This window comes from Penicillium verhagenii (genome assembly GCF_028828195.1).
Source record: "Penicillium verhagenii strain IBT 33310 chromosome Unknown utg000005l_segment0_segment0, whole genome shotgun sequence".
NCBI classification, from domain to species: Eukaryota; Fungi; Ascomycota; class Eurotiomycetes; order Eurotiales; family Aspergillaceae; genus Penicillium; species Penicillium verhagenii.
This window is the reverse complement of record NW_026643169.1, coordinates 3,331,188-3,343,224: the sequence shown is the minus strand read 5'-3', so window position 1 is coordinate 3,343,224 and position 12,037 is coordinate 3,331,188. Positions and strand designations below refer to the sequence as shown.

General features: G+C 50.2%; 5 protein-coding genes across 5 annotated transcripts; 3 read left to right on the top strand and 2 right to left on the bottom strand.

Annotated features, from left to right (window-relative positions):
• Window positions 1-200: 200 nt before the first annotated feature.
• On the bottom strand, window positions 201-2,412 carry N7466_004767 (MICOS complex subunit MIC60; the record flags this gene model as incomplete). The annotated part of the gene is made up of 4 exons (XM_057164164.1): window positions 201-364; window positions 433-2,063; window positions 2,129-2,231; window positions 2,299-2,412. The coding sequence occupies 4 exons, from the start codon at window positions 2,410-2,412 to the stop codon at window positions 320-322; spliced, it is 1,893 nt and encodes a 630-aa protein (XP_057022845.1). The 3' UTR covers window positions 201-319.
• Window positions 2,413-3,403: 991 nt separating this feature from the next.
• N7466_004766 (Rab family GTPase) lies at window positions 3,404-4,344 on the bottom strand (the record flags this gene model as incomplete). Its single annotated transcript, XM_057164163.1, has 5 exons — window positions 3,404-3,751; window positions 3,823-4,014; window positions 4,105-4,131; window positions 4,182-4,201; window positions 4,275-4,344. The coding sequence occupies 5 exons, from the start codon at window positions 4,342-4,344 to the stop codon at window positions 3,404-3,406; spliced, it is 657 nt and encodes a 218-aa protein (XP_057022844.1).
• A 429-nt stretch (window positions 4,345-4,773) lies between these two features.
• Window positions 4,774-7,002, top strand: N7466_004765 (putative phosphoinositide phosphatase (Sac1); the record flags this gene model as incomplete). The annotated part of the gene is made up of 3 exons (XM_057164162.1): window positions 4,774-4,981; window positions 5,037-6,763; window positions 6,826-7,002. 3 exons carry the CDS (start codon window positions 4,774-4,776, stop codon window positions 7,000-7,002), a joined length of 2,112 nt encoding a protein of 703 aa, XP_057022843.1.
• Window positions 7,003-7,679: 677 nt separating this feature from the next.
• On the top strand, window positions 7,680-9,458 carry N7466_004764 (tetrahydrofolate synthase; the record flags this gene model as incomplete). The annotated part of the gene is made up of 3 exons (XM_057164161.1): window positions 7,680-7,697; window positions 7,817-7,954; window positions 8,052-9,458. The coding sequence occupies 3 exons, from the start codon at window positions 7,680-7,682 to the stop codon at window positions 9,456-9,458; spliced, it is 1,563 nt and encodes a 520-aa protein (XP_057022842.1).
• A 525-nt stretch (window positions 9,459-9,983) lies between these two features.
• On the top strand, window positions 9,984-11,707 carry N7466_004763 (glycylpeptide N-tetradecanoyltransferase swoF; the record flags this gene model as incomplete). Its single annotated transcript, XM_057164160.1, has 3 exons — window positions 9,984-10,579; window positions 10,659-11,442; window positions 11,510-11,707. The coding sequence occupies 3 exons, from the start codon at window positions 9,984-9,986 to the stop codon at window positions 11,705-11,707; spliced, it is 1,578 nt and encodes a 525-aa protein (XP_057022841.1).
• Window positions 11,708-12,037: the final 330 nt, after the last annotated feature.

The following is a 12,037-nucleotide window of genomic DNA, read 5'->3' as shown; positions in this document are numbered from 1 at the left end:
GAGTATACTGTTCCCACCTGTGCACCATTTCTGCTAGATCATAATCAAGTCAGCATCGGGGTATACCTACTACTATGTATACTGGTAGTATGTCATGGTACATTCAATATTATATCTTCTCATAACTGGAGATCCTAAATAACCTGATATTCAAATGTTTACAGTCCTCGCTTCCACTGGAGGTCATGATGATAATTGGCACATAGGAAAACCTCTAGTATTTGGGTCTAACGCAAAAGTACAACTAGACGTACAGTTCCTGTGGACAAGACGAAGATGTACAGGATAATTTGAATTCAGGATCGCTCAGAAAATGCGCTTACTCTACCCGCAAGCACTGGAGACGGGCCTCGGTCTCGATAACCTAGACGAGTAAAATATGTTAGATCCGATGATTGCGATAAATAAAGAGGAAAAGGTCGTATAACTCACCTCGAGAGCCTGCTTGACCTCAAGCACTCGGCGAACATCAGCCAGCCAGTCCTTGCTCAGGATCTTGGCCCAGCCCTGGAGGGCATTCATCTCACGGGCCGCAGCATCAACATGGCCTTCTTCCAACAAACTCTCGGTACGGACAAGAATGCTCTCCACGTCATCACCGTCAGAAAGGGCATCCTTCTTGAACATAACCTTGCTCAATACCATGCTGGCAGCATGGCTGGCAATACCGGCATCCTCGGGCAACAAACTGGCCTTACGAACCTCACTAGCAACCCGGCGGAAACGCTCGACAATCATAGCAGTCGAGGGAATGCCGCGCTGGTAGGCAGTGGGGTTGATTGAGGCAACGGCAGCATCCACAACTGGATCGTCCCCAGCCAGCTCCTTGACAGCGACCAGCTCACGCACGAAGGGACGGGGAGTCTCGGTGCGCTCGACAACAGAGCGAACAGCGTCCACAGCAACCTGAAGCTGCTGGGTCTTCAGGTTGGTGTCGATGACGTTGCTCCAGCCAGTAGTCAACTTCTCGAGCTCACTGATGTTGGCAGTAAGCTCGTTCAGCTTGCTCAGACGGCCTTCACGCTCACGCTCAACGAGATCCTTGACCTGGTGAACGTAATTCCGGTTCAGCTCAATAGCCTGCTCCACAAGTTCATTCTGCAGACGTTGTTCAGCAAGCTCCTGTGCGCGCTGGAGTTCGACATTGATCTTGTCCTGGTACGCCATAGCGAGCTTCTCACGCTCGGCCTCAAACTCCTCGCGGAACTGAGCAATATCACTAGAACGCATCTCCTCGAATTGGCGGATTAGCTCCTTGGCAGATTCGTCAAATGTGGAGTGGGCCTTGTTGAGCTCCTCTTGGGCGGCGCTGCGAGCCTCGGTGCGGATCGCGGAGATCTTTTCACCAATCTTCTGCAACTCTTCCTTGGCCTTGGCAACAGGCGCAGAATATTTGCCAGCATTCTCGTCAGCACTGATAACAGTGACGATGTCGTTAAAGGTCTTGACGAGCTCCTGAACCACAGCCTCGTCGCCGTCCTGGGTCTTCAAGAACTCAATGTTGTTCACAGTAGCAACGGCGGGCTGTCTGGGCTCATCAAGAGAGACGGATTCCTTCTTCTCTTCCTTCTTTTCAACCTTGGGAGCAGCCTTCGCCTCTGTCTTGGAGGCCTGGTCCTCCTTAGCCTTGACAACAGCTGCGTTACGGTCCTCGGGCTTAACAGCCTCGGTCTTGGTCTGAGCCTCTTGAGCCTTAGAGCTCATGTGAGGGCCACTCTTGGAGACATCACTTCCAGACTCCTCGCTGGTAACCTTCCACGACAGACCGCTGTTGCTAGGGATTGTGACAGCCTTGCCCTCCTCTCGAGGAGCAGCAATGATACGGTTGGAGTGTCTGGAGGCATTGGGGAAACGGCGGTAGAAATCGCGCTCCTCAAAGTAAAGGACGCATTCCTCGCCATACGGGACATACTCGGTGAAGAAGTCGTGGAAGTTGTCGGACTTCAGAGCCAGGAAGATGCCACCGCCGTAGGTAAGACCGGAGGTCAGGATTAGGTATAGCAAGAATCGACGGAAGCGACCGGTTTTGCGAACGGGGGCTGGTGACTGAGGAATCTTGGTATCTGAATAGGTTCCGCATTAGATATATGAATATAGACAGCGTATCAAGCAAAGAGGTTGGCAGTACCTTGTTCCGTGGGTTTCGGAATACCTCCGTGGGGAATAGGTGATTCAGAGGAAGGTGTAACTGGTGTCGGGGCAGTAGGGGGCTTGGAGTCGGCAAAGAATCGCTGGAGAAAGGATCAATTGTTAGCTAAGTAGTACCGGTATGTCATGTGCAGGGCGCCGTTGCCGTACCTGACCCGAGAGTCGGCTGCTGGCGCCAACTTTAGACAGCCATTGCGACGGGATCCGTTGGCGGACAGGAGTGGACAGCAGCTGCCGACTCGGTGCAAATGAAGAGCGCAGCATGACGAGCCGCACAATCGCCAAATAGCGGGGAGGTAATGGAGGCAAGGTAGATGGATAGGAAACGGAAGTCGATGTTGGCTCGCGATCCGCCCCGATGATCCTGCGGGCGGTCAGCCGGTTTTCTTCACTCATCGCCCGCCTTTGGGAGCTTTTATTCTTGCATGCATTGATTGAATTTGAATCGAAGAATGATGGTAAAACTACTGAACAGATTTATGCGACTAACAGTCTACCACCAACTCATTTCGTTCAATTCAAATCTACGGGTTGCACAACGATTGCCCTAATATATGGTGCGGCAGACCTGTAAATGCTTTCGGTTCGGTACAGTAGTAGTATGTTGTCTCAATAACGAGACCAAGGCACGCGACCAAGGTAGCTTCATCACATAAAATCTTACCTAGGTAAATAAATTTGGTAGAAATTTCTGAATACTGGATCTCAGGAAAAAGAAGGTTACGGGCGAATGCAGCCACAAACTTCAGCTGTGTTGTTACTAGGTACAATGTAAGAGAAATGTATTATCTGGGCATAGCATACTAGAAAAGAGGCTCTGTAAAGAGACAAAGAAGACGTAGGTGAAAGAGCAGATGCAGACGCCGGGATAAAAAGGAAACAACAGGTACAAGGAAAAAAGCAGGCGGGTCCTGCCACAGCATGTCTAAAGCCAAATTCCAGATGCATCTGTGAATAAAGTTGGAATTCTCCAGTCGAAAGACCTAGGGGACTATCGGGAAATAGGGAAAAGAGAAGTGTGCGAGCGAAAGATCGAGGAATCGTGAAGAATTGAGACGATCAGATGGACAGTGAACCGAGCGTCGTTCTCTCGAGTGAAGATAGGGGGGGGGGGCAGGCCACAGGTACGACGGAGGGGCTTCGAAATCAAAACGATACTAGTATACTAGTTGATCGTTCGATATGGCCTGTCATTCTGGGACCGCGTGATTGGGAAGGGAGTAATCGAGAGGGAATTAGAGGATGCATCGTGAATTTAGCAGTTGCATGCACCTGCACCTTGGGTACCAGGGGCTTCGGGTCGAAGGTCGACTCCGGGTCGCGGGGCCGCCCGCAGGTTCCGAGGGCCAGCTTGGTCGAGAGGAAGCTTCTTGGCAATAGCTGTGAACAACTCCTTGACATTTGTCGAGGCCTTGGCGGAAGTCTCGAAGAAGAGAAGACCTGCCTCACGGGCATAGGCCTCCGCATCGGCCGTAGGAATTGCCCGCTTGTCGGGGCTCTCGGTAACCAGATCAAGCTTGTTGCCTGCCAGAGCAATCACAATATTTTCATTTGCTTGACGTTGCAGTTCCTTCACCCACGACTTGGCCTTGTCGAGAGATGCCTATCATCGCAAAAGTAACACCATTAGTGGGGGTCGATCGAATATTGGGAGCGCAAAGAAGTCGGGCATACCGCTTGAGTGATGTCATATACCACTACGGCACAGTTGGCATTTCGATAGTACATGGGGGCCAACGACTTGTATCTCTCTTGGCCGGCAGTATCCCAGATTTCGAACTTGACTGTGGTACTCTCATCGAGGGAGATCGTTTGGGTTAGGAAGGCAGCACCGATTGTCGACTCTCGGTAGTCATCGAATTGGTCCTAGGTACCCACGTCAGCGTCTTTATTCTTCGTATTCACCGAGCCAAGTAAGAGCAAGCCTAAGGTCGCACTTATCGCTCTACTACTTACCTTCACAAATCTCAAAACCAGTGAACTCTGGAAGGTGTTAGCGCCTGATACCAAATATCGCAAGGTGGAAACCGAACCTTTCCCACGGCGGACTCTCCTAAGCGTATGTAGAAGCACGGTCAGAAACAAGTCTCAAACAAAATGATACAAGAACATTATCTATAACATACCGAGTAAGACGAGCTTGAACTGGGCGAACTTGGCCCCGGGGCGGGCGCCTGCTTGAGGTCGGGAAGCCATGGTCGCTATTTAGGGGAAGAAATCAGGATGATCAAACAAAGTTGGAAATAATATCAGGTCAAGGGACAAGAAATAGGAGCTTGTCACCGAAAGCGAGTTAAGGGTCTCTTTCACTATCGAAAGGAAGATCAGAAGGGTAAGGCAGGCCTGAAGTGGATGACGGAAGTTAGTCCAGCCACAACGAGCAGCGGGGCGGTGTGGCGGGTACTGTAACTATGACTGGTTCATTTTCACTACGGGCTTTTGAGTACGTCGTTACTGCCCATAAGTAACTGAGGCCCGCGACTGCCGTGTATTGACTGCGCCGCGGTCAATCATGTGTGCCTGAATCGCGATAACATACTACTCCCACCTTCCTTTCTTCCCCTTTTGTATTGATTCTCCCCCACCAACACTACCCCCCAAATCAATCTAGAGGGGTCGTTCGCTATGGCGCCTCCAATTCTTCCTTTCAGAGATGTCAATCTCCATGCATCTCCTTCCCATTATGCTTTTACATCACCCTCATCGCCCCAAGCACCAACTCTCGTGGTGGACCGGCCAACTGGAGATCTCCGCCTCAACGATGGGCCTCTCGCCGGTGCAAAGCGGATCTCTAGCATTGCTGGAATCTTGGGAATTCTTAAATTGAAGCTGGGTAAATTGCGACCGTGGAAATGTGACATTCAAGAGACAAAGCTGATCGCAGATAGACAAATACCTCATTGTCATCACCAAAGCGCAACCCATGGGACGACTCCGTGGTCATATGGTGTACAAGGTCGCTTCAACCGAATTCCTGCCAATGCGTGAACGCCCACTCCACGATACAGACGAAGATACCTACCTTGCGCTCGTCAAGAACCTGCTTCGCACCGGTCCCATGTACTTCTCTTACTCTTTGGACCTCACCAACAGTTTCCAGCGCCAATCCCAGAGCCCTACGGATCTTCCTATGTGGAAGTCCGCCGATGATCGTTTCTTCTGGAACCGCTTCATCCAGTCCGACCTGATCGACTTCAGCTTGGGCGAGAATGACACAAGCGGTATTCGGTATGGCCCACAACCTGGTGTCGACCCCTACATCCTTCCTGTCATGTTTGGCATGCTCCGCATCACACCCGCTCGAGTCAAGTCTACCTCCTTTACATTCGCTCTCATTACCCGCCGGTCTAGACATCGGGCAGGCACAAGATACTTCTCTCGCGGAATCGACGAGGAAGGCCACGTCGCAAACTACAATGAAACGGAACAAATCGCAATTCTGAACGATGCAACTGGTGGAATGTCAGGATTCGCCGGAGGGCAATCCATGTCAAATGGTAAGAATAGCCAGGATCTCCAGGTGTACTCGTTTGTGCAGACTCGGGGCAGCGTGCCTGTGTTCTGGGCAGAGGTCAATAACCTTAAATACACACCCAAATTGCAAGTCCGAGGTGTCGATACCGCCGTTGAAGCAGCACGGAAGCACTTCTCTGAGCAGATTCGCTTGTACGGAGAGAATTATCTTGTCAACCTTGTCAATCAAAAAGGCCGGGAAGAACGCGTGAAGAGTGCATATGAGCAGATGGTCCGCACTCTTATCACATCTGCCCATGAAACAACCGAAGCTGGTGAGCAGACATCCGAAAAGATACACGCTCTAGAACCCACCTCGAAACGCAAAGATATGGATCGTCTACACTACGTGTACTTTGATTTCCACAACGAGACAAAGGGTCTCAAGTGGCACCGTGCTGAACTTCTGCTGGGCCGCTTGTCTGAAGGCTTGGCCCAGGGTGGTTACTTCCGCGGTGTGGAAGCCCCTGGTGCTCCAGGCGGGCAGCTAGACATTCGATCAACACAAGGAAGCGTTGTGCGCACTAACTGCATGGATTGTCTTGACCGAACCAATGTTGTCCAGAGCATGCTTGGTCGCTGGGCTCTCACCCGGCAGTTGACGGATGCTGGCGTCCTTCACACCGGGGAGACTGCTAATGATGATCGAGAATTCGAGGACTTGTTCCGTAATATCTGGGCTGATAATGCGGATGTTGTCTCCAAGTCATACTCAGGTACCGGTGCCCTGAAGACCGACTTTACTCGGACAGGCAAGCGTACTCGGGCTGGTGCACTTCAAGATCTTAACAACTCAATTACCCGGTATGTGCGCAACAATTTCATGGATGGTCCTCGTCAGGATGGATTCGATGTTTTCTTGGGAACCTATCTCCCATCAGACTCAATGGCAGTGAACATCCAGCTATTCTTTGACCGACGGCCTCTTGTGATTCAAGCCATACCTTATGTGTTTGCGGCAAGTCTGTTCATGGTTTTGGTCGCGCTCTTCACTCGCCGGTTGCCAGATGCTGCGGTCTGGCCGCTCCGCCTTTTTATGATCTTCTGGTTGATTATCGGCGCCTACTCTTTACGCTTCATGCATGGACATGGGATGCTTTATGTAAGTGCCATATTCATATTTTTTCCGAATTGGCGCTCATGAACCAACTAACTGTTTTTTAGGTCAACTGGCCGAAGCTCAATACCCCCATTGCCGGTGCTGAAGGATACCAAGATGCAATGATTAAAGCCCGATCCGATCCGATAATTGGCCAATGGCTTCCTTCAAGACGTCACCAACGTGGTGTCAGCAATGCTCGTCTTGTCTTCCTCGAGGAAGGAAAGACACGTATTGAATAAATTAAGGGCGAAATCTTTCAATTGGCCCCATTGGCTCTTGGCTCCTTTGCCTTCACATGTACACTTCATGGCTGTATGTTTTAACTATCTGCTCTTCATGGCTCCCCACCCAGCCTCTTTCCTTTCCTCATGTCTTCCTATCCGGTGGCATATTTTTGCCCTCTTACTATTTTTCTTTTCTTCTTCACTTCTATCTTACCCTGATACATTATTTCTTTTGCCTTGGCTCGATGTTTGCGCTGGTTGCCAGCCACCATTATCTACGATAGGGCAGTTTCTGCCCTTTGCTATTTTTAGCACCTCATGAGGTAGACGCTATCTGGGGTCAAAAATATCATCCAAGAATATCCATTGACTACTAGTACTACTAGTACTGTATTTTGTACCTTGAAATTGTCAGACATACTAGTAGTCTAAAATCAAGCTTCTTATCTAAACAGAGATAAGGGGCTTCACGTGATATTTCCGATGGCCCATCCATTTGATCGCTTTCCCGAGGGGAGCTTGGGTTACGGAACCAAATAATTGTTCGAGCTACCGGGGGCTTTCTTTACTGCGAACACCCCTCCTGCTCCCTGCAAAATAGCAGAAACGGGTATCACTTGTCCATGAGAGGGATCTGGAAATCCTTTCGTTCGTCCTTTCCACGGCGGGGAGTCTCAACTTGCTCGCCCGCGATGACTCGTACATATGAGGTAAGTGCTTCCGTTCATCACCCGCCAATTGCCGCCCAGAATCAAACATACTGTGTCAAAAGAGCAATGCAAATATTCTTTGGCCAGCTTCCAATTCTAAATGCATGTTCAATCTCTAGGCTGCCATTGTGGCGCTCAATTCTTTGCAAACAAACTATGCGGTTGTGGAGGAGCTTAGGAAATCTGTCTCCAGGAAGGAGATGAATGAGCGCTCCATTCCAGAGACAGTAGAATGGCTTCAGCGTATTGGATACAAGGTTTGCGCAACTCCCAACTTTTACAAATCAGGCGCTTGAGCAATTTTTTCTCCTTTGTGACTGCGGGGGCTGACATTGCAACTTGTGTTCTATCTAGCCTTCCGACCTTGATCGGTTAAACCCCATCCATGTCGCTGGCACTAAGGGGAAGGGATCGACATCTGCTTTCATCTCAACTATTCTCTCTCAATATGTGCAGTCCGAGGGTGACCAGTCGACCCCGCGCTTGCAGAAGGTCGGACTCTACACCTCCCCGCACCTTCGGTTCGCACGAGAGCGCATTCAGATTGACAATGCGCCACTATCGGAACCCCAATTCGCCAAGTATTTCTTCGAGGTGTGGGACCGTCTCGAGGAGGCCGCCAAGTTGGCTGGTCAGGATCCTACCGCGCCAGGAATGAAACCTCAATATTTCCGCTACCTGACATTGATGGCGTTTCATACATACCTGAGTGAAGGTGTGGATGCAGCAGTCATTGAGTGTGGTATTGGGGGTCAGTATGACTGTACCAATGTGGTTGAGAAACCGAAGGCAACGGCAATCACCAGTCTTGGTATTGACCACACGGCGATGCTGGGTACAACAATCGAGGAAATCGCATGGCATAAGGGGGGCATAATTAAGGCTGGCGTTAGAGCATTCACCGCACCCCAAGCTCCCAGTGCGGAGAAGGTACTGGCTGAGCGTGCTGCCGAGAAGAACACTCAGCTGGATGTCGTGTCTGTTCACCCCGACCTTCGCGTGGGTAGCACCAAAGTCAAGCTTGGGCTGGCGGGTGATTTCCAATATACAAATGCATCATTGGCTGCCGCAGCTGCGGCTGAGTACTTGAGGAAGACTGGCGTGGCAGACATCCCAGAAGACATTATGACCCAGCCTCTCCCAGCTAAATTCAAGGCTGGTCTTGAGAAGACGCGACTTGGTGGCCGTTGCGAGACTAGGTTTGAGAAGAATGTCTCATGGTATATCGATGGAGGACATACGCTTGAGAGCATCCGGCTGGCCGGTACATGGTTTGCCTCGCGAATTCAGGAAGACTCTTCTTCAAGCGATGTGGCCTCCAAGAAGCCACGCATCTTGATCTTCAACCAACAGACTCGGGATAGCACCGCTCTGGCTGTTGCTCTACACGAGACTCTTGCCTCTGCGCTTGGCTCTACCATCCCATTCACTCACGCCCTGTTCTGTACAAATGTCACTTATAAGCAAGCGGGCTACAGGCCTGATCTGGTCAGCATGAACACCAATGCAGATGATGTCGACCATCTGCGGGTGCAAAAGTCACTTGCCGAGGCCTGGACCTCCATTGACCCTCACGCCCAAACACAAGTCTTTGGCACAATTGAGGAGGCCGTGGACTTTGCTCGAGATGTGGCTGCCAAGGAAAGCAAAATCCTGCAAAAGGATGAAGCACCTGTAATGACCTTTGTCACCGGTAGCTTGCACCTGGTCGGTGGTTTCCTTGATGTTATCGAGACCAAACCATATTCCGAAGAAGCTTAGTGCTGCTTCCGTGGTTATTTTGATTCTTGTATCAACACTTGAGATTTACTACGACATATGATCATGCCAAGGAGGTGTTTTTTTTTTTTATCTTTAGACTTTTGATTCGATTTCAACAATTCGAGATTCCCCAGTTCAGTTCATTTACCAATCAGAGTCCAGAAACCGTAAAGCTCGATATTGATTAGTGTACCTTTTCCCGAGGTTCAATCTGCTACAGCTGGATGTCCTCTTTATCTGGCTAGCCAAGGTACTTAATATGCCACGTAGTCCACTTATAAGTAACATGAGATAGAACAAATTGAAAATCCATCTCATTGTTCAGCTCTGATAACAATTCTTTGACCACGTCCGCTTGTCTTGTGGTTCATAAAAACGGGGCAAACCTTGGTACCTCGTCCAAAATTCACCTACCCCACCGATCCGCATATTACATACGGTTAAACGTGGGGCGCGAAACGAAATCCTCCCTTCTCCCAACCTCACCCCGTGAACCTAATAACTCAACCTCCACAATCACCGGTCATGCCAGACTCCAAGGACAAGGGCAAGGGCAAAGCTCCCAAGCGCCCCGAGCAGGGCGAAGAAGCCGAAGCCTCGAGCAACCAGGGTAAGTGGTACCACGAACACCCCTCCAAGAACACTTCACCTAACGCGAATGGCATACCAGGTAGCTCCAGCACGAAAAAGCTCCCCCCGAAGATGATTGAATCTCTCATGGAAATGAACCCCGCGCTGAAGAGCGAGCTCGCCAATATGGACAAGGACAAGGCTGCACAGTTGCTCGCCAACATGGACATGTCTCAATTGCTGACTGGACTATCGCTCGACGGCAAGAACCAGAAGGATATGGCCTCATATAAGTTTTGGCAGACGCAACCTGTGCCTAGATTTGATGAACAGGCGGCCAAGAAGGCTATCACTCAGGGCCCTATCAAGATGATCAACCCGGACGAAGTTTCGAGGACTCCCGATGCGCTTGTTGAGGGCTTTGAGTGGTGCACTCTTGACTTGACCGACCCGGAGGAGCTGAAGGAACTGTATGAATTGCTCAACAACCATTATGTGGAGGATGATAATGCTATGTTCCGGTTCAGCTACTCTCAGTCATTTTTGCACTGGTGCGATGACCCCACCTCGTTCTTCTTATCCGAGACTCATGGAATGTTGCTGACTGTTGGAAACCATCCAAATATATAGGGCTCTGATGTCTCCTGGCTGGAAGAAGGAATGGCACGTCGGTGTGCGCGCTACCAAATCGCGCAAGCTGGTCGCGTCTATCTGTGGTGTGCCTACTGAAGTCCGTGTCCGCGACGAGAAGATCAAGGTGACAGAGATCAACTTCCTGTGTATCCACAAGAAGCTGCGCTCAAAGCGCCTGACTCCTGTCCTGATCAAGGAGATCACTCGTCGCTGCTACATCAACGGTATCTTCCAGGCCATCTACACTGGTGGTGTTATTCTGCCAACACCTGTCAGCTCGTGCCGTTACTACCACCGCCCACTAGACTGGTTGAAGCTCTACGAGGTTGGCTTCTCCTTCCTTCCTCACGGCTCCACCAAGGCCCGCCAAATCACTAAGACCCACCTTCCTGACAACACCGCGACACCTGGCCTGCGGCCAATGGAGGCCAAGGATATCGACGCCGTATTTGACCTTCTGGAGCGCTACATGCGCCGGTTCCAGCTTAACCAAGCCTTCAACCGCGAGGAGATTGATCACTGGCTTGTTTATAGAGAAGCTGAAGGCAAGGAACAGGTGGTTTGGTCATACGTTGTGGAGGATCCCGAGACCCATAAGATCACGGACTTCTTTTCATTCTATAACCTTGAGTCTACTGTCATCGATAACCCGAAACATAGCACTGTACGTGCCGCTTATCTGTACTACTACGCGACCGAGACAGCCTTCACCAATGACAACAAGGCCCTGAAGCAACGCTTGCTGCCTCTGATGAATGACGCCTTGATTTGCGCCAAGAAGGTACGTCTTGTCTTATTTTCTCCCCCTCCCCTACACCATTTTGTGACCTTGCTAACTCTATCAAAAGGCCAAGTTTGATGTCTTCAACGCTCTCACTCTGCATGACAACCCTCTATTCCTCGAGGAGCTGAAGTTTGGTGCTGGTGATGGCCAGCTCCACTTCTATCTTTACAACTACCGTGCGGCCCCTGTGCCCGGTGGTATCAATGACAAGAACCAGCCTGATGAGAAGAAAATGGGTGGTGTTGGAATTGTCATGCTGTAGGTTGGGAAATATTTGGTCAGCTAGTGGATTGGAATCCCGAATACCCAGTAACGATTAACCGTATCCTGCTTTGAAAGCAACACACGAAAACAAATGAATATATACATCAATTTTTCGATCTTCCGAAGTAATATGGCTTAAGCTTCAATACTACTATGTATACTAGTATCTCTACGTTGTGCTAAGCCCCTCTATGTAATAGCTAGCTTACTTGGGTAGCAGGCCTGGTACCCATTCATCTCCAGTAGGTATTTGAGCAGTACATACTCTTATGTCCATACTCGCAAGTGCTCGTTCAGTAGTACAAGGTGATAGGTAGCATGCGCGCCT